The 21,280-nt window shown below is 46.3% G+C and overlaps 1 protein-coding gene across 2 annotated transcripts; it reads left to right on the top strand.

The window, feature by feature from the left end:
• The first annotated feature begins 14,447 nt into the window (after positions 1–14,447).
• On the top strand, positions 14,448–20,947 carry LOC306696012 (uncharacterized protein). Of its 2 annotated transcripts, none has more exons than XM_079159489.1 (11): positions 14,448–14,545; positions 15,884–15,982; positions 16,124–16,279; positions 16,527–18,237; positions 18,348–18,401; positions 18,491–19,349; positions 19,426–19,638; positions 19,782–19,842; positions 19,929–20,050; positions 20,165–20,316; positions 20,551–20,947. In XM_079159489.1, exons 1-11 carry the CDS (start codon positions 14,450–14,452, stop codon positions 20,649–20,651), a joined length of 3,624 nt encoding a protein of 1,207 aa, XP_079015615.1. In that variant the 5' UTR covers positions 14,448–14,449; the 3' UTR covers positions 20,652–20,947. The 2 variants fall into 2 exon arrangements, with proteins under 2 accessions (XP_079015615.1, XP_079015614.1); XM_079159488.1 differs by having other exon boundaries at positions 19,779–19,842.
• Positions 20,948–21,280: the final 333 nt, after the last annotated feature.

The raw sequence follows: 21,280 nt of genomic DNA, 5'->3' as shown, positions 1-21,280 counted from the left end.
CATTTCTTTCACTGAGCGTAATGCCAAAGCTACAGCTTCATGGCATTTTACCTCTTCATAGTATTCCTTTACATCAATAGCACAGATAGTCCCTTTCCTTTATGTGGAAGCTACTTAAATGTCTCTTCTCAGTGGTCATTGTCAGATGTCATACTCTTGGCAGCTCAGGCTTATTTACTCTCTTGTTGGTTCAGATGGAGGAACAGAGATCTTTCCGGCCAATTCAGCTCTGGTAAAAGATCCAAAGGACAAGCTTCCACTGTTTTTTGGTGGAATAAGCCAGCTTCGGATCAAACAATCTGTGAGTCAGAATGAGAGACACTTATCTGCAGTGGTACAAGTACTTTACTACACTTCCTTTATACTTCATACTTCTACTCCACTGCATTTCAAAAGACTACTTTTAGACTTAACAATTTTACCGATTTTGCACACAAACATAAGACTTAAATAGGATGCACTGATGCAGATGAAACATTCCAACAAGATATAAAGTAAATTGAGAATATCTTCACCAAGTATGTCACATAAAAATGCAACTCACACATAAATAAATAGAAGGGTTGGGCAATCACAACATACCGCGAGACGTCAGAGTCCTCACATAGTAGAACAATAATCGAAGCTGCTATGCAAATTAGTTGTATAAGTGAAACTGTATGCAAATGTGGCCGTTGTTATTCTGCACAAAGGGATAATTATCCGTCTGATTTGCAGTCAGTCCTTCGCTGTGCATCATTACGAGGGCAGGAAATTAGAACTGACCTACAATCAGAGGTTGTCCTTTGACGGCAGCGCCCTCTTGTGGCCGCGGCGAGTCGGTGTTTGTTTTCGTGCTGCCCTACAGCATCTCCTCGCTCACTGGGTGAGTTCCCTGCTCAGGGTTTTCTCTGGCACGCGAACACAGGCACACTGCAACAAGAGAAGTTCAGCAGCGAGCACGTCACACGTCAGTGCGGGCCAATAGGTGACGGGATTAAATCAGGAGAATAAGGCTCTGCTGTGAGCCAGTTTGACATCAATGTATCGGTTTCTAATTTTAAAAAGTGTTTCCCAAAAACAATGACATGTTCATGGTATAACTTAATGATCTGCATTATTAGCCATCATCCTCAGTGCCCCCCCCCCCCCCATATCACACTGGCAATATGCCAGTGGCTTAGCTTTTATGTTTGTGTCTGTGTCAGAAGTGTGTGGCGGCGGCTGGTGTCAGCTGACAGCTGTGTGAAGGGAGATGACAGTGCCCTGATGCTGCGTTCTCTGTTCTCTGGGAGCCATTTTGTCTGTCTCTGATCTCAGAGTCAGGTCTGCCCCCCCCCCCCAGCCAATCACGTCACTGCTCAGCCTTGCAGAAAACATAGAAACACAGTCTGATCTCTCTCTCTCTCTCTCTCTCTCTCTCTCTCTCTCTCTCTCTCTCTCTCTGTCTCACCCTCCCTCCCACCCACTCCTACGGTGCTCATCTCACACTTGCCTCTCTTTTCTTGGCTGCTATGCTCTTTGCCCCCCCTCCTCTGTCACCTCTCTTCTCTCCTATTTTTTCTTTCTTGCCACCCTCCCTGCTCCTCCTCCTCCTCCTCTACCTCTCTCTTAATCCTCATCTCTCCTCAGTAGCTGCTCGCTCACTCCCTCTCTCCTCCTCCTCCTCCTCCTCCTCCTCCTCCTCCTCCTCCTCCTCTTCAGGCTCTCTTGTTGTGCAACCCGTTTCTAAACAGCTCAGCCTTTGTGCGTTTTTGTCTGTTGCCATTTCAGCCGGGCTGCAGTCTTTACTCATTTTCCTCCAATCAGGGACACCATGTGACTCTCTGCATGAGAGGGCACAGTCCCTTCCCCCTTCTCTCCTCCCTCTCGCTCTCTCCCCCCCCGACTCCCTCTTCTCCCTCCTTACCCCCCCCCCCCCCCACATCTAGCCAGCCAGCCAGCCAACATACGCTAACAATCAGGGGAGTCAAAGAGAATGAGGGAGTGAGGGGAGGGGGAAAGGGGAAGGAAGGATGAAGAAGGTATATACACACAGCATAGTGAGACAGTGTGCAGGGAGTGAGGGGGGGGGGGGGGGGGGGGGGGGGGGCTGGGTAATGTAAGGTCGGCGTAGGTCAACGCAAAGTCTGATTAACCACAAAGCACAAAACATCTGTAGCTGCAGGGAGCAAAGTGTGTTGTGACTTTGTTTCCTGAATGTATAGAAGCTCCGAGCACATCCCCACACACTCTGCTCCATTGTTTATGTCATCCACATGTTGGGGCACATGCTGCGTGCATATACGTGTACACGCACACACACACACACACACACACACACACACACACACACACACACACACACACACACAGACACACACTCTGAGACCACACAAGAAGGGGGAGGATCCTTCAGTGTTAAACACAGCTCTGGAATGTAAACACGAGAGAAAGGGAGAAAGAGAGGGGAATGACTTCAGAGAGACTGTAGTTTTATATTATATCCTATTTTCTATCATTATCTAGCATCACTCAACCCCCTCTAAGTGGTTTGAATGTGTAAACAAAGATGGGAGGGTTAACTTGTCATACGTGTGCAAATTAACCAGCATCAGAGTTTAGGGTCAAGCTTTGGGTTCATCTGAAGTTGACGTGAGTGAATGGAAGTGATTGTTCCATATTTGGAGGCATTGGTCTTTAGTTACGTCATGTTGTATAGGTGAAGGTCTTCTCACCACACACATCGTACCAGGCCTCCGTGTTCGCATGATAAAAGAGGGAGTGAATGAATGACTTGTTGATCTTTGAAAAAGTGTAAATCTTACTTGTGTTGCCTTTTTAAAGTTATAGACTCGCTAAGTTTATTTTCAGCTCTGCTCTCCTGTAAGTTGTAAAGAAATCTGGAGAAAAAAAAAAAAACAGGAAAAAAAAGTGAGAATCCATAAAGCAGAAAAAACTGAGGCAAAAGGAAAAGGGGGAACACCAGAGAGAACAATATGGGAGCAAAAGCGAAGCGCACAAGAGTGCGGTCATAGCGTCTTTTTGGAAATTTCCATGACCACGTTGATTAAGTATGCAATCTGACCGCAAGATAGCTAAAGCCTGGTTCTAAACAAACGCTCCCGCCTCTGCTGTGCAGGCTTGTTTAACGGCTGAGGGGGCAGCGTTTGCCTTCATAGCACGGGGCGCTGCGCAGAGATTGAAAACACACACACACACACACACACACACACACACACACACGAAAACTCTTGTGTGCATGCAAGTCACATTTAACACAGGTACACCCCGTTTCCCTGTGTGTTCAAGACAAATTGTAATCTGGTGTTTCTAGAGAGTTTGTCCTTGCGGATACCTAATCCGTCTGGTTTGATCACATTGCCAATATCTCTCTCTTTTTGTCCACGTTTCTACCTCCTTCTGCTTCAATCGTGTGCCATTCCACCATCCATCCATCATCCACCCATCTACATACAACTGTAGAGGCCAGGGGGAGTTGGCATTGTCTCTTGATTTTCTTTCCTAAACTTTCCGCCTTTGACATAATCTGTCAGCAAAAGAGTTTCCAAAACCGCCAAACATGGGACCAGTTAGTGTTTCCATCCTTCTAATGATTGAAGTCAAGACTGCCAACAGCTAGGTAATCTGATACTGGATGCGTGGTTGGCTATATTTCTATATCCACATCCCGGCTGTTTAAGGGTTGACCACAGCGGCCACTGTGGCCTCGTAGTCAGGAGAGAGGAGGCCACGTCAGGGTGATACAGCACCCCACACACACACACACACACACACACACACACACACACTCACATACTTGGTCCTCCTCTCTTGCTGCTGTGTATGGTGTGTCAGTAGGTTCTGAACACATCCATCATGATTATGAATACATTTTCGGCTATAAGATTATATTTCTTGTCCTACACATCCTAATCAGGAATGCAACATAAATCGCTGTTAACACTTAATATATATATATCGCCTGAGGCTCAGCGGCCTCGATACTTCTTTTTCTTTCCTCCTCTGTTTGATTAAAGCTAATAAAGTGAGAAGAATTATCTGCGTGCTGTCAGGCTCTCAACACCCCAACACAACAGTTCAGGGACTGCGGGGAGTTCCTCAGCCTTCACAGACGGCGAACAAGTCGCGCTGCTCTCAATATGGTGGTCTAATATGACGGATATTACTCCCTGCAGGTCGCTCTCGGTGTCTCAGCTCCCAGAAGCCCCCGGGGCCGTTACTCAACTTTAACCAGTTTTATTAAAAAATAGCGAAAACTCTGACTGCAGAGTTGTTCTGTTATCATGTTGTCGATTTAGTGACGTGAGGCCTGAAATGAAACCGTTGGTTGTCCGTCTGATTCCCAGCAGGGGGTCAGGAGAGGACGGAGACACACGAGGGGAAGTCGATGTGATTGAATGCAGCCGCAATAAACAAATAGTCACGCTCGTGATCCTAACATGTGAGACAAGGTCAGTACCTCTCACGAACGCACTCACTGACCTTCCATGAACTCCAGAAGAAAGGACTTCTGGGAAAAAGAGGATGGAAACTAACAGGGCCGTTACATCAACGAGAGCAGGAGTTACATCTTTAGGGGTGCTAAAGCTGATGTACCACCTAACAGCCAAACAGATGTGGCGACGCTGCATTTAAACTGAATGAGAAGTATCTGACTGTATCGTGCCCTTTATGCATCCTAAATGATCGACTCCCGTGTGAGCTGTGAAACATCAAGCATTCATTAATAGCATTGTAGAATCAATCATGCAAGCCTTTGATCCGATCCAGCGACCTTTGCCCTTTAAATGTCACACTTTGATCCATCTTTTTTTTTTTTTTTCCTCTCTCTTTCTCTTCTGGTATCTCTGCACGAGAGGCCAGTCCGTTCTTCACGCTGTGTGGAAAAGTGAGTGTAACATCTGTGCCGACTTAAAAAAGGGCTCTGTTGTTAACACGGGTCATCAGTCAGAAATCAGCAGCAAGACAAATAAAACTGACTGGCGGAGGAAGAGAAGTAGTAGCATTAGTGGTGCCATGGCTACAACTTCATGCCCAGATGTTTGTACCGCCAACAAAGATCTTTTTCTCTTAATCTCCAAACTAAACAACAAACAGTAAAAAGCACTTTGCTGTCAGACAATAAGGTCAGAACAAAAAAAGACTACAAGTTGATCCATCTATTCTCTTTGCTCTCCATCCTCTTAGCCATCACAGAGGGCGACCTCCCATGAGCCTTTGCACACAGGGCCCCGGGGCACCTCTGTCCTGGCTACTCTCTGCCCCGGTCACGCCACGGCAGCGGCTGCTCTCACCGACCAAAATACAACAACAACAACAACAACCAGAAAAAGTCAGCGGCTGGCAACAGCGGCAGCGGCGGGGCTGTCGTTAACGGCAACCATCACCACGGCAGCTACTTACCGGGACACGCGCAGCCGCCCACGGACATCTTCTCACATGTCTGGTGTGAATCCGATCAGAATGATGGTGGTGGTTTGGTTAGCCACGCTCTCTTCCTCTCTCTTCTCCTCTCTCCTCTTTCTCACCAGTCACTGCTGCCGCCACTGAGGCTGCTCACATGAGCGTCTGTTATCCCCACTGTTCACACACACACACACACACACACACACACACACACACACACACACACACACACACACACACACACACACACACACACACACACACAGACACACACACCGCCAGGGAGCAAAGAGAGGGAGGGAGGGAGGGAGGGAAGGAAGGAGGAGAGAGTGACGACGAGGGAGGAACGAGAGAAAGAGGGGAAGAAGAGGTTAAAAAAAAGAGCACAAAGGATCGGATTCTCTCAGTTGTAGCTGTACACTGAATCACACCGTGCACGTGTGTGTGTTTTATGTGTGTGTGTGTGTGTGTGCTATAGAGTGAGAGGGATTCTGTTCCTGCCTCTGCTCTGCTCTGCTCTCACCCTCATCAGCCCCGCAAATTACAGCTCAGGTGGGAGGAGAGAGGGAGGAAGAGAGGAAGAGAGAGGGAGGGAACAAGAGGCTGAGAGAGAGAGAGAGAGAGAGAGAGTGTGTTCTAGAGTGTGGCAGAGAGAGGGAGAGAGAGAGAGAGAGAGAGAGAGAGAGAGAGAGAGAGAGAGAGAGAGAGAGAGAGAGAGAGAGAGGACTGTCAAAGTGACCTGAGAGGCAGATTTGAGAGAATAACAACCATGTGATGTGGGTCCTTTTTTTCTCCTTTAAATATGTAGAGGCTGTTTTTCACCACTGCTGCTACAATGACATACACACACACTCCAACACACACACACACACACACACACACACACACACACACACACACACACACACACGTGCACTTCTGTATGTGTATGTTCATATGTGTGTGTGTGTGTGTGCTGCAGCCGTCTGAGTGACTTGTTACCAACCAGCGAAGGTCTTCTACATGGCAGGGAGGGCAGGAGGGGAGGGAAAGGGGGAGGAAAAGGGAGGAGGGGGCGATTGACGTGCCTCGGCTCTCTCTCTCTCTCTCTCTCTCTCGCTCTCGTCTCCCTTTCTCGCCCATTCACTCTCTCGCTCCGTTAGTCTTTCTGTCTGCAGTATGCCACACAGTGTTGCTCTCTTGCTTCACTCATCTTCCCGTCTACTGGGCCATTTATCTCTCCTGCCCTCCTCCTTTCTCCCTAGCTCCTTCCTTCCTCCCTCTGTGTCGCTCTCCTCCCTTATTACTCTTTCTTCCGCTCTACCTTTCCCTCCCACTGTCTCCATCCTGCTCTAATCTGTCTTCCATCACTATGTCATTTCTCTGTCAGATGCACAAGTTTGTGTGTGTGTGGGTAAGAATGAGAGTTGCCAGCTGACTGACGTGCTGCTTCACAGCCCTGAACATGAACACTGGAGTTAATTTTGTGTCCATCCCACATACATCGTCCTGCTGCTGTAAATACTCACTGTAACTTACTGTAACACCAAATGAGTATTAATCCACTGCTGGAAATAGTCTCCAATAAACGCTCTATTTACACCTGTTTGAGCAATTTTTAAAATGCCAGCATTTTGTGCTACAGACAGAGAATGGAAATCAGAAATGATTGAGGGACAAGCTAACGTATCGTTTGTTTTGGTTTTCTCTAGGGATTTTTATGACAATAAGAAAAGTGCAGCTTTAAGCTTTGTTTAAACTCGCGCTTGTCTTGTAAAGAAAGAAGTCGAGCATTGCATGCATTATAAAGAAACAAAGGTTGAATATCCTGTAAACAATTTGATTTGGCTGCAAAATATATACCCAAATAATAGATGGAAAGATTTTTAAGACCACCTGTTTCTAAAGGATTTAAAAGCCAATTGGCCTTCTTTATCCCTAGACATTTAAATAGTGATCTCATCAGTTAACTATCTGTGACAGTCACGTGAGTGTGCGCCAAGTTACAAAAAATTCAGAGGTGCATGACCAAGTGGCGCGACCATGACATCATTTTCTGGCGCGCACACGGCTTCACTACCTTCACCCTTTAAACCGGTGGTTCCCAATCTGGGGGACGGGAGCCCCGAAAGTGATCACAAGATAAAGCTGAGGAGTCACAGAGCCAGGCTCACACATTCCTCCTTTTCCCCAGGTCTTTATGCTAAGCTAGGCTAACGAGCTGCTGGTTGTGGCTTCATAATTAATGTCGAACTTCCCAGCACAAACTGAAAGAAGCGTATTCTCATATACAAAATTCTGTTTTTATTTCATACTCTGCTGTATTCATCGACATTTTCTTGTGAAACAACGGATGATGTCGGCCCTTCAGCCTTCTCAAGATGTTTCAAATAAAACACTAAGTAGACATTGCTCATTTTAAGGGCACGGACACAAGTCAAAAAGTTCAGTGACCTCTGCTTCAAACACACACACACAGCGGCCATTTTGACAAGTCATTGCAGGCTAAACACAGGTGTAATTAATAACAGTGATTATGGTCCTGTTCTCGAGGGTCCCGTGGGTGAGTCATGGCTCTGGTTATTATGCATGCTGGCTCAATGGAATGACTGTGACGCACTAAATAGAATGAAACAATAATTCATTTGATCAATTACACCTGTGTTTATCCTGCTGTGACGTGTTGAGATGGTCGCTGTGCCAATGTATACAAACACTGCTCATTCAGAGGTTTTCAAACCTTCAACCCATTTCAAAAAGGTCCCGACCCCAGCTGAGCCAACAGCTCGCATACTCGCACCTCAGGAGACTACATGCATATGCATTACAGTACACATAGGGGAGACAGGAAGCTAAATGTAGGATTTTAGACATTCTGTGCCGTTTCCCTCCAAAAATGACATCACAGACTTCCGTTAAATCGAGTCCTCTCTTTACACGCAACGAGGAACACAAGTCTGCATAGATCGCCTCCTCCACATATTTCTATTTCCTTTTTTTTAAAAAGACACTTGCTCTTTGTCTCCCTCCCTCTCTTCCTAACCCTCTGTCTCATTAGGCAGTATTGAGGAGGAGTGAGGAGGAGAGTGTTGAGCCAATCAGAGAGGAGAAGAAAGAGCAGAGGAAGGAGGGAGACGGAGAGAGGAGAGAGAGACAGAGAGGTTGCAGGAGGAAGAGGGCAGAGATGAAGAGAGAGAGAGGAAAAGAGAGGGCGATGGATGGATGGATGGATGGAGGGAGGGAGGGAGGGAGGGAGGGAGGGAGAAAGAGAGAATAAATAGCTCTGGCGCACTCGTCCCCCATTACCCCGGGAGGGCACTGTCGCCATGGCAATGTGGCAGAAAAAGCATAGCACCAGCATGATGAGCTTCTAGACACACACACACACACACACACACACACACACACACACACACACACACACACACACACACACACACACACACACACACACACACATTTACAAATGACAACTGTGATTCACACATATATCTGCCCACATCAACAGTTTCATAGAGACAGTTTGACAAGTTCATATTTTTAAGCAGATGTGTGCAAAAAACACCTCACCATAATTATTTATATTTATACACAGACACACACACAGACAGACACAGACACAGACACAGACACACATACGCCAACAGTTTGCCAGTTAGCAGATAATCAAAGCCCACATAACACAGATAAATAACTGAGACACGGGGGCCACGGTATGAAAGACAGACAGAACAAACAAACAAGAAGGTGAAGAAAAGGCCCCAGAGAAGAAAAGGACAAAGGAGAACAGGAAAGCAATTTCTGGAGCAAATCAAAAATCACAGATTCCTGCTGTGACTCATATTCCCCCCAAAATGTTTCCTCTGTTATTTCTTTTTACTTTCCTTGATTCATGTACATATTTATTACCTGAATTGACAGCTTGTCTAGTTTTTTTTGCTTTACTGGGGGGGCGGTGAAACAAGTTGTAAACTTTGACATATTATCAACTTATAACGTTTTTAGGGGTAACATGGTAGGAACGGTTGCTTAGTTACTCTTCCAGCAAACCAGGAGCAGCATTATTTATAGTGAAAGTACAATATTCACTGAATTACGAGTCCTGCTATAGCGAGGGCATGCCCCGTCGCACGCTGCCTCTGATTGGCTGGTACTTGCTGCCTTCGTTGGTATGGCCTCAATTATGTCTCTGTGACCTGTGACAACAATGTGCTTTGGCTCCTGGCAGGTTCATACCAGTATGTCCACAGCTGCAGAGACAAAGTTCAGTTCCCAGGCCGTTAATGTGGTAGGATCTGTACGATGCCAACAAACTAACCATGCCCGCTACAAACAACAGGCTTGCTTCAATAATGAACCTCCAGTAATGTAAGATCCAGCCAATTAGGGACGAGTGGGAAAACACTACTGAAAAATGTCGCCCCACAGACTAAAACAAATCACCTGAAGTCAGTAGACTGAAGTTAAAAATGGCTTTAGCGTCGCTCTCGTGCCTTTGTTGCGGCACACTTATCTTGAAAAGTTGTTTGGATGGCAAAATGTGGTGGTTAATTAGCTTGAGAAATCTTGTGTCGCATCCAGCCTGAGGGCAAAGCAGAGAATGAAAGAGGCTGTTCTGAGACAGCCAGCTCTCTGTAAACTCTTACGTAAGGGAGAATCTGCATCCTGTTTCTCTGAGCTACATTATTGATGCAGGCTTCTGTTACCACGCCGAGTGTGTTTGTGTGCGTATACGTGCCCGTGAACGTGTACACCTGGAAGTCGCTACCTCTCGCCGAATGGTCTCTCACCTTTGATGCTCTGTAGAAAGGGTGGTCGCCTCCAGCTGATGTGGATTTCTCCCCCTCTCTGTATGCTCTCTTGTTCTTTCTTCGCCTCCTTTCCCCCCCCCCCCCCACTTGTATTAATGTAAGTCCCCTTCCTCCTCCTCCTCCTCTTCTTTCTCTCTCTTGCAGGCCTTTATTTCTCACTAACAGATGTTCTCGGCACCATGTGGGAGGACATTCCTCTTCTCTGCTCTGAAAGCTTTAAAAAAGAAAAGAAAGAAGACTTACATCAAGAAAGGACAAATCAAAAGAGTATGATGGCAACACAACTCCCTAACCTGCCTGTGTGTCCTGCTTCCCCCTTCAGAGAAGGTGTCAAGTTAAAGATCAGAGTGCTTTTGCCTTTTTATAACGCAGCGTTACACAATATCTGAAAGGTCATAGAAGTGCATGCGTACACACACGCAAAACATTGCATGACTGAGCAGCAAAGACGACTGCAAGTCATATAGAAAAATGCTCTCACACACACACACACACACACGTACGCACACAGCAGCAGCAGGTGTGAGGGAGGCAGAGAGAGGAAGGCAAACACACGACTCCTTGGACCTCATGGGTTCTTTAAAATTTCAAACATGCCAAAAGAGCACCGTGGGAGTCCTCCTGCAGGTCAAGAGCGAGGAAGGGATGAGAGGCGGAGGGGGGAGTGATATATAGAGAGAGAGAGAGGGAGAGAGGGAGACATGAAAGAACAAAGTCTGGCACTCTGAAGAGCTGAAGGGAAATAGGAAAAATGTCTGTTTATAAGTGAGTGAGTGGCCCGAGTGGGAGAAAAAGGTGCCCGTGGAAGGAGAGTGGGTTAAATATATGTGTGTGTGGGGCCATGTACCGACATGGTGGCTGGGCGCTGGATGCTGCAGTAAGGTGACCCACTTACACACAACTCCCCTCTCTCCTGAACACACACACTTACAAATGCCTCCGCACGCTCCTGAACACACTCGCACCTCACCCGCTGGAGACTGGAGGATGCTTTGGCCCCATTTCAGACAGTAATGTGCTTCAAGAGCTGTGGGAGATGAGGCTGTAGGTGGTGCGTGCACGTGCGTGTGAATGTGCGTGTGTGTGTGTGTGTCGGGGGTGAAGAGAGATGTAGCAACAGTACAGAAGATGTGGGCTTAAGGGATAAAAAAAGAAAAAAAAGGTAACCAGATAGAGGTCAGTGAGCAGATGTACTGTAGGTAAGATGTACAGTACACACCAGGTGGCCCTGTGCATCAAAACAAATGAAGAGGGAATATGCTGTACCTTGTTAAAGTGTGTGTCTGTGAACATATTTCCCTCCCAAACTAATCTAGTCCAGCCGATGACTCTGTGTACCGCCGTGACATTCAGCAGAAAGGTCAACTCCTCGCCGGTATGCAGGAGATAACGGGCCAGACATATCCACAGTCCTCCACAGACAAACAGTGAGATGATACAAGATAACGCCACACAAATCAAGAGGCGATGAACCTGAATTCATTATGTTTCCATTTCATACAGATATGAATATCTGGTCGGCCTCCATTGCAGATAGGCGGCTCGCTTGGAAGTGATCAGCTCACTGGGAATTAACTCATTCACAACTTTAGAGGGCTAATAAAAGAGCAGCGTGCGTGAGCAGAAGTCAATGGGAGATGTTTAATATCACCATCTAGTGGAGAAACTAAATCACAACAGAAGTATCGACATTGTTCCCCGGGCTGAATATTACCACCTTCTAAGGGATTTCAACTCCAAATATATTAGAAGTATGTCATCAGTCAGTACCTCTGGATTTCTATAGAAGTGTAGTGTTTTTAAATACCTTACTTCCCTTTATGTTTACATAGATAGAACAGTTGCATGCTGCTATATTAGTGTTCAGAATGTTAAATACAGCTACGATCAGATATGTGAAGATTTGTCAACTACAACAATAGCTTCCTTTCTTCTGGTGGGATTCATGGTGGAAAGAGGGGATCCAGAGTCCAGAGTGTTTAAGCTTTACTCATACTAAGACTGGGGATCTCTCAACACAGCACTGGCCTAAAACTGAGACTAAAACACATTTTTGTTTTACTTCATTCATTACTGACAGTTAGCTTACAGCGCCAATGCAAAAAACACTGGCTCCACTCAAGCTCTTCCCCCTCTTCCCACTGGGCATTAAGGATCTACTTGCAACAACACATGACATGCAGTGACCCAACCAGAGCCTGAAGCTTTATGCAACAAAAATGGCCACATCAGGTGGCAGAACACTCGCATCAATTTGACCAGTTTCTTTTGTCATTCTGACTCAATGGAAGTGTACTGAACTGCTTTAAAAAGGACAAGATAGACATTCTGAGAGTTAGATGAGAAGGTTCATACCACTGTCCTGTCTGTCCAATTAATGTAAAGCTAGAGCAGCCAGTTAGCTTAGCTTAGCATAAAGACTAGAACCAGGTGGAAATAGCTAGCCGTGCCCCACGTGTTAATTATTGAGTTTTAATTGCTGGTAGCACATTTTGGACAGAGCCAGGCTTGCGATATCCATCTGGGATTTTATTGTGTATGTATTTGATTCCACACAACCAGAAGCTTTAACTGCTACTGCTCTGCCTCACAGGGTTAAGGTGTGGCTGTGAGGTGACAAACCTGATGTCAGTTGGTTAAGCTGGACTGGTTTGACCGGATTCATGAAACATATAAGATGAATGATTAACTGTGTAGTGAAACAACTTCGGCATCACTGCACATTTAGAAACAGTGTAGTGTAATGGCTACTACTGTAGAAGAAGAAAGGGAAACACTTGGCTGCTGTACTGAATATGTAAATGCAATCAACAATCCAAAGACCATCATATGATTTGTCAGTGGAGCATGAGCTGCTGCTGCTGCTGCTGCTGTGGGTCTTCATCAAACCGCAGGTGAAAATACTGCTTTACACAGCTGTGTTTATTATTCGGACATTTGGAATAATTATTCATTTATGTCAGGTAGCACAGTGTGGAGCAGTGCAGGATGAAGTGGAAACCAAATATATATCTATATATATATATATAGATATATGACACAGATATATGACACTGCGCTGGTTCTGATTCATGTGCCTCTGCAAGACAGTAAGTGATGTGAACACAGGCGATCAACACATTCAAATGTATTAAATCATAATGATCTAGTGTGCAGCACAAACTATTGTGCTGCATGAATACATTTTATTATTAGTGCAAAGACTTAAAGCTGGACCTCTGTGGGTGCCATTTCAAGTGAAACAGGGTAGTAACACTGTCGTTAGTCTCTGACAGTGAACCACGTCACGGTGGAGGGTGTGTGTACACACATCAATCAGCAAAGTCAACACATAAATATTGCAATGGCTAAACATGCAGATAATCTCTATTTGTTCTGGTGACGAGGCAAGCGACAGGAAGCAGACACACTCTTTGCTTTGCTTTGCTTTACAACACATCACTCCAAGGACTGGTTCCTGTAATGCCACATATGATTATGTCTACTATACTATGATACTCATGTTGAATGCCTTTACACAATGTTTTCAACAATGATAAGGAGGAAAACAATGAAACACTTTAGTGTTCCTTCCAAAGTCAAGATAACTCCAAGTTACACTTAGTGCTCTCTCTGCCATGTAAGGAGGTAAACTGATCCAAACTAATGATTAACTCCAGAGCTGTATTTCACATGGTTTTCCCTAAATTTGCTGAAAGTGTGCAGCTTTTCAACACTTTTCACACATCTACTGTGTTAGAACAGTTGACCATTAATAGGATTGGTAAATTACAGGTTTTTAAACCCTGTGATACCGTATTTGGGTTATTGCTGTATTGTCATTTGGACGCAAGGTGTCACTTTAGAGCAATATAAACAAATCTTAAAATGTGAAAGTCCTGCATTAAAACTGTAGCAGTAATGCTGATTTATATGACTTAATTGACGCGAATGTTGTGATATTTAAGCAGCTCAAAGACACCAATTAAATTTATCAATTGTCAGAGATATGAACAACCGTTTCCTTGATTAGACTATTTAATAAAAAATGAAAAATAATCAACACAAGAACAGCGTTGATCCACTGAGTCTTTGCAGCAAACAATCTGTAGCTGTGTGTCAAGAGAAACTATTTGGGCCACGAGAAACATGTAGCTGACCTTGGATCGTATATCTACTCATCTCCTCACTCTTAGTAATGAAATTGGTGGTCTCAATCTGATCCCAGGTCGGTGCTGTTCGCGCGCTTCTAGTCTGTGACCACGTGTCTCCCTCCGGCCTGCCAGCGGACCATGTGGAGCAGCAAGATGGCGGCGCGGTGGAGGGGGAAAGACGGGGATTTAAATGCCGGCAACAGCGACTTTCTGGCCAGCAACACTCCCAATGAGGTACCGGTTTGCTAATATTAGCTGCCTGACATAAAAAATAGCGGCACAAGAGCGGGTTTCCACGTTTTAATAGGCGGTGTTTCGCCGGCGCGCGAGGGCCACATGCGCGCATCGCGACACGTGGCTGGAACAGGCTCTTAGTAGTACTACCGAGGTAGCGACCAGGGAGTTGGCTGAGCTGGTCGATTATTTTGCCATTTGGCCCGTGCAGCTACGGAAACATATCGGTGACACGTTAGTTAACGTAGTTACCTATTCGCACGTGTTTGACACAAACTTCACCGTCAATGATTAACATGTGAAAGCTGCCGGAGAGACCGGTTCACTTCCTCTGGAGTACAACATGTTCTCATAAGGCTGCACCCTCAGCACTGTCCCCTTTCGTTGTTTTGTCTTCAACTACACTCTAAAATGTACCGTCCTTGTTTTGCAGTCACACGTTTAATTTAGTTTCCAGGCAGGCACAGATGTCAACTGCTTTGCTGTCACACTAAAGCGTGTACATGCCTTCTTACCACAGTACAGGGCCTGCGAGCAGTTGTTTCAACTTCCCATTCCCGGTGTGTGACCCGCCTCTAGGGCCCCTCGTCCCCTCAATCTGTCTCCTACATACTAGCACACTTCTGTGAAACTTTGGTAGGTAAAGGCGTTGCTCTTTGACAGCGTCCATGTCTATGAATTAAGCCACAGAGGCAGTGACTCATGTACAGATATGTCTGCTGTTTTCAGTTTTCTAGAGCTGAAACTATACTTGATTAAGGAATTAGAGTGGTCTAGAAACTATATCATTCACTGGTTCCACCTTCTCAGATGTTGGTTGGTTTTCATAGTCTTTCATACATTAGTCATGACAGTAAACCAAATATCTTTGGTTTTGGACTGTTGTTCTGACAAAACATGACATGTAAATATGTAATCTTTGACTTTCAGTCGTTGCGATCTGATAATTTATGAACCAAATGATTTAACGAATAATCAAGAAAGTTGCAGCCTGATAGTTTTGTTTTTCAATTATTTGTTCAATGTCATTCCAATTTACATAGACATGTCTCATCAATGCACTTATTCAGCTTATTACTTTATAAATATAGAGCATTTAGCACCAGCTCTGCCTCACTGATTTTTTTTCACTGCTGTATTTGAAGAATTGTCTGAATTGGTAGCGCTTCCTGTTTATGCTGCAAAAGTTCATTTTGAGCTCACTGCGTCCTGTTCCTCAGCTTCTGGTCGCACCCAGAGGTAGAAGTGTATTGTAAGATCACAGGAGGAAGGAATAGATCAGATCAGTGGGCATTCAAATTAAAATTCAATTATATTTGTGTATTTTTGTCCCTGCAGTTGGTCCTGAGTAGAGTGGGAGGCGTGGAGATGGACAGCCAGTCCTGCATCGATCACTCGATCCTGGCCATTTTTGAAGACTCCACCGTCTCGTCAGAGGTCAGAGTTAAAGCCCATCTTCACAGCGCATTAGTCATTCAACAGATGCCCTCTTCACTTTTGTCGTTGACAAATTTGACATGTATAAATATGAATTACGCATGTCAACGAATAAACCTGGATCCTCCTGCTTCTTTTCAGTATAAGAGTGGAGCGGAGGAAGAGAGTGAGACTCTGCTGTCGGCCCTGACCGAGATGCTGGACAGCGTGGAGGACGACGACGGGACTCTGTCTCCCTTTGACACCCTGCCAGACACCAAGCTCCTCACCCATCCAGAGGGCAGGGGCACCTCAGTGGTGGGTGCACACACATGAAACGAGCTTTCAACTAAACTTCCAGTCGATGGTTTGAATCCCCATCAACTGAGCGCCTCATGATTATCACATGAGTTTGCCTGTTAAATCAGGACGTAGATGAAGTTGAGCAACACGACTTGATAAACAGCACTGACCACAATAGTGATGTATCTGTACAATATTTGTTTAAATATATGATGTCCCATTATTAACGTGCCTGCTGTTTTTATTTCTCTCTTCTCTTTAGGAACTATCACTTGCTGACAGACTGAGACCAAGATCCAAATCACCAAATGTAACCTTCTCAATGAAGATTGATGGAGAAGACGAGAGCAAACTGGAGAGAACCGGTCCTTCACAGCTGTTCAAGCGACGAAGTCCAACGTTGTTTCACTCCACAAATAGGAAAGCGGAGGCTGAAGTCGAGGTTTTCACCTCGACTTCTCTCGTCAACCTGGTGAGGCTCATGCACCCCTACTGCCTGAAGCTGCGCGTGGACGAGGAGGAGGGGGATACACTGAGGAAGAATCACACAGTGTTCTCTCAGGGAGAGGTGTGGAAGTATGAGAGACCCAGCGAAGAGAGCGATGAAGAGATAAATGTTGTGTCTGATGATGAGGTAACGGGGAAAGACACAAAGGAGGAAGAAGACGGAGCTGAAAAGAGAGCTAATGACAACCTCTTGAAGAGTGTGCTGCTGAATGGAAACTCATCCAGAACTCCTCCATCCAGAGAGAGAAAAAGCGTGAGCTTCGGCCCCGTTCAAGTGGCTTCATTTGAATCGACAGGAAAGGGATCGAACGAGAGAAATGTAACAACTGGGCACTCAAGTGAAACTGCATCAGTTCCACTGAACAGCATCAAAGCACTTGAAAGTCCAGCTGGCTCAGCACTTGAACCCCAAACACCGTCCTCGGAAATGAGCAGCAACAAGGTGGCAGTTCTGTCTCTTAAAGGTGAGACGAAGGCCAAATCGCTCAGCCTCCAGCAGTACAGACAGCTGCGCCAGCAGAGACGGCCTCTGGTGGAGAAGCTGGGGAACTACACCACCATGTGGCCCTGTGTTTCTGAGCCCCCCAAGGGGCTGACCCCCATCCTCTGTCTACAGAGACCAAACAGCTGTGAGCCAAAGGCAGCACACAGTTATCCCGACGGCAGGAGAAGTGGTGCTGATCAGCTCCGAATATCTCTAACTCCAGGTCACAGGACCCATTGCTCCCCCTCGGCTCTGCTCACGCCTCACCCCTCAGAGCCCAAAACATCCACTCATCTACGGCGCAGCGGTTTGAAGCGCTCAAGGACCGAATCCAAAATCACCTCATCTGCCGGTCTGCAGCCAGACGTCACAGCTAACCCGAATGTTGCTGTGCCTGAAAGCAAAAAAAGTCCAGTAAAGAAACCAACACTGCTCAGTAGTGATCCCCCAAATCCTGTCCTCCTCCCCCTACCGGTTAGCCAAACAGCATCACCAACCGCTCACCCCTCCTCAACCGCTGACCCCTCCTCCTCACTCCCATCCAAAGGGGAGTTCCTCAACAGAGACGCCAACTTTAACAGCACCAGACACTTTCCAGAAATCCAAAATGAATCCTCAGGCACATCTCTTCAAAGACAGCCGTCCTCCTCAGGGCCGAAGCCCGAGGTGTTGTTAGTAAACCAGGGCTGCACCGCCCTGTTCCAGGGAATTCAAAACAGGCTTACAGAGACAGCTTCAGGTGTCTCCTCCGGACCCCCAGCACTGGGCCCACCCGTAACACAAACCAAATCTGCCTCAGGGTGCAAGAAACTGCAGCCTCAAAGAAGCGGTTCGATCCCGACTGAAGAAGAAGAAGCCAAGCTGGAACCAAAGACTCCTCGGTCACCGGGTACAGATACAGGGAGGCAAATACAGTGTCCTTCCCTCCCTGCTCCTGGAGCTGCCCCCATACCAGTAGAGGGGACAGCAACAGCTGACTCAGGTAAACTGTTGAGACATGTTTGTTTATGTGACTTACGATACATTGAGTTCACCAAGAACTGAGAAATATAAACCGCATCTACAAAATGTCTGTTTGTTCTTCTACTCCAGGGATTGAAGCACCCGATCTGACCAGCCTGCTGGAGCAGTTTGAGGAAACACAAGGTGAGTAATCGGATTACTGACACCGCTGTATTGTCGGATGCTGATGTGCGATCCGCCGGTGACCTCTCTTGTTATTCTTCCTCCTCCAGCTAAAGAGGAGCGGGTGTGTGAGAACGAGCCGGAGCCCGAACTCGCTCCTTCACAGTCGGACCTACAAACAGACGGACGCCTGGACTTGGACAGAACTAAGCCTGTAGTAACGCAGAGAGCCTCTGCGGAAACGCTTGAACCTTTAGGCACTTCAGAATCACCGGGGAATCCAGAAACCCTCAGGAGTTCACCACCTCTTCAAAATGTCCCGGAGCCCCTTGGCACTGAGATCATCCTCAGCACTCAACAAGATCTGCCAGCAAGACGCAGAAACCCCCCATCCAAGGCCATCCAGATAATCGACCCCCGTCCTCTACCGTCCAGGAAGACCAACCCGAGCCTCCCCGCTGCTCACGTCTCTCCCCACACGTATTCATCCGTGTCCTCCGATCACGATTACTGCGGGTCCGCCGACCGCTCGCTTACGAGTGCTCCTCAGCGCAGCAGAGCCTCTAAACCCAAGGACGCGTCGCCAACCTCTGATGAATTGCAGGTGACGACCCACGACTCGAGTGCTGCTGCTGAATGCAAAAAGCCGACCTCAACGAGTGAGGTCAGCGCCGCCGGCGATAACTCTGCAGTGACGCAGCGTCTCTCTGAGCAGCCCGGGACGAGCCCGTCCACAGACCTCGTTCATTCGGACAGTGCTTCCACAGAGCCAGACTGCGTTTGTGCAGCTGAAGACGAGACGGCGTCATGCACTCTCCCCACGCCTCCACCCAGCCCTCCTGCCAGAGGCAGGGAGAAAAGGAGATATCAGAGAAGATCTCCTCGTTCGGACTCCAGCTCCAGCTCTCCTTCCTCGTCGTCCTCCTCCTCCTCCTCCAGCTCTGCATCTCCCTCTCCAAAAAGACAAAAGTAATCCTCTCCTGCTGTGTTCAGCATTCGTCCTCTTTGTGCGTCACTCCTGATTCTCAATTTGTCCGTCTTACAGGCACCACCACAAGCGTTCAGAGAGCAGTTCCTGTTCGTCGTCGTCGTCGTCGTCATCCCCCTCTCGCTCCCCACGTCGGCGCTACAGATGGTCTTACTCCAGATCGAGGTCGAGCAAGTCCAGATCCAGATCTTGGTCCCAGTCTAGGTCCACGTCCAGATCCCGATCCCCATCCCCGCGGGTTTGCCGTAGACAGTGGACCGATGTTTACAGGTCAGTTCGTGGTGGTAGTTTTCCATTTGAAGGGAAATTAAAACATACAAAGGTGTTCCTTTTTAATGTCGGTTTGTGTTGCATGTCTTTCGGGCTTTACTGAGTTCATGAGTGTAATCTCAGTCTCCGTCTTCCTCCAGCAGCAGAGAGTCCAGGAAGCTCAGGAGAGAGCATGAGATCAGGATCCAGAAACTTAAAGCCATAGTGAGTAAAAGATGACCGACATGTGTTTGTGTTGTTTTGGTTTACCTAATGAGTAGTGAGTCATTCTAAAAAGTCCTCTCGCACAGGACGAGCGCAGGGTGGTGTATGTCGGCCGCATCCGCAGGTCGATGACGCACGACGAGCTGAGGGAGCGCTTCTCTCAGTTCGGAGACGTAGAGTGTGTGTCGCTTCACTTTAGAGACAGAAGGTAAGAGTATACAATTTAAATATATGTTTTTATAGCCTTTACAGTGTTTGTTTTTTTGTGTACTATCCATCTGTGTCTGTTGGTGTTAAAACACTGCACCTTTGGCTCCCATAGTGACCACTACGGATTTGTCACATTCTACAACATGGACGATGCTTTCGCAGCCATCGATAACGGCGGGAAACTACGGAAGCCGGATGAGCTGCCGTTTGACATCTGCTTTGGTGGAAGAAGACAGTTCTGTAATTCACACTACGCTGACCTAGGTGAGACTCAAAGTACAGAGCTAGAGTGAAAGGCAAACGTTTAGGTTTAACTCTGCATGGTTTTTCTCTTTTTTTTATTGTAGGCTGCACCATTGAAACTATGACATAGTATTCCTTGTAGAATGTGAATTCATTGATTCAAATTAACGCACATTTTAAACAAATTTCCAGAAAAGCGCCACAAGAAAATGTGTATTTCTTTAAAATGTTTTTAAATGTCCGTCTCTCCCTCAGATGCAAACAGAGATGCAGAGCCGGCTCCTGCCAAGTCCAGGCCCGAGGACCTGGACTTTGATTCGCTGCTGAAACAGGCTCAGAGAGGAATAAAGAGGTAGCGGAGCTGTTTGGGAGCACAACGCCACCACAATGTAATGCAGCAAAGATGAACCTCAGAGCTTTATGCTCGTACGTATGTAGCAAACTTTTGTATGGAAGTCTGTTTTTTTAAAATGTTTTGACTCTTAATACGCATGCAGTTTCTCATGTGTACAGTTAATATGTACAAATATGTAGCACTTTTTATTTCATAACATGTTATCAGTGGAACCCACTAAAGATTTGTGTTTCATTCCACAACACTTATATATTATGTTTTGAATATTTGTATATATCAAAAAAATAAATGCTCTTAAATGTGTTTCCTGATTGACTGACTGGTTTATTTTGAATCCAAAGAACGTTTCCAGTGGACCAGCATGCACAGAGCCATCGGAGTGCTTTCACTATAAATGTTATTCGTTATATATTCGTTTGACTCGTCTAAACCGTTTGTCATGTTTCAGTTTCAATTTTTGTTAGATTATGCTTTCACTTCTCTGCTCTTAAACTAGACATTTCTCATTGCAGGCACAATACATTTTCAAACCGGTGTAACTAATAACATAAATTATACTTGTACTCCAATTGAGTAACACTTCCAGAGCCCCATTATGTCCCCACTGGCTTTCTAGCACACCGAGATGAA

Source organism: Pholis gunnellus, assembly GCF_910591455.1.
Source record: "Pholis gunnellus genome assembly, chromosome: 5".
Classification (NCBI taxonomy): domain Eukaryota; kingdom Metazoa; phylum Chordata; class Actinopteri; order Perciformes; family Pholidae; genus Pholis; species Pholis gunnellus.
The sequence above is the reverse complement of the archived record's forward strand: the minus strand, read 5'-3'. Positions and strand labels throughout refer to the sequence as shown.

Excerpts from the sequence above, each read along its gene's own strand:
- LOC306696012 (XM_079159488.1), top strand. The coding sequence starts at position 14,450 with ATGTGGAGCAGCAAGATGGCGGCGCGGTGGAGGGGGAAAGACGGGGAT. Across the intron at positions 18,402-18,490 it reads GCAGTTTGAGGAAACACAAG|CTAAAGAGGAGCGGGTGTGT; the intron begins GTGAGTAATCGG and ends TTCCTCCTCCAG. Across the intron at positions 19,639-19,778 it reads CAGTGGACCGATGTTTACAG|CAGCAGAGAGTCCAGGAAGC; the intron begins GTCAGTTCGTGG and ends GTCTTCCTCCAG.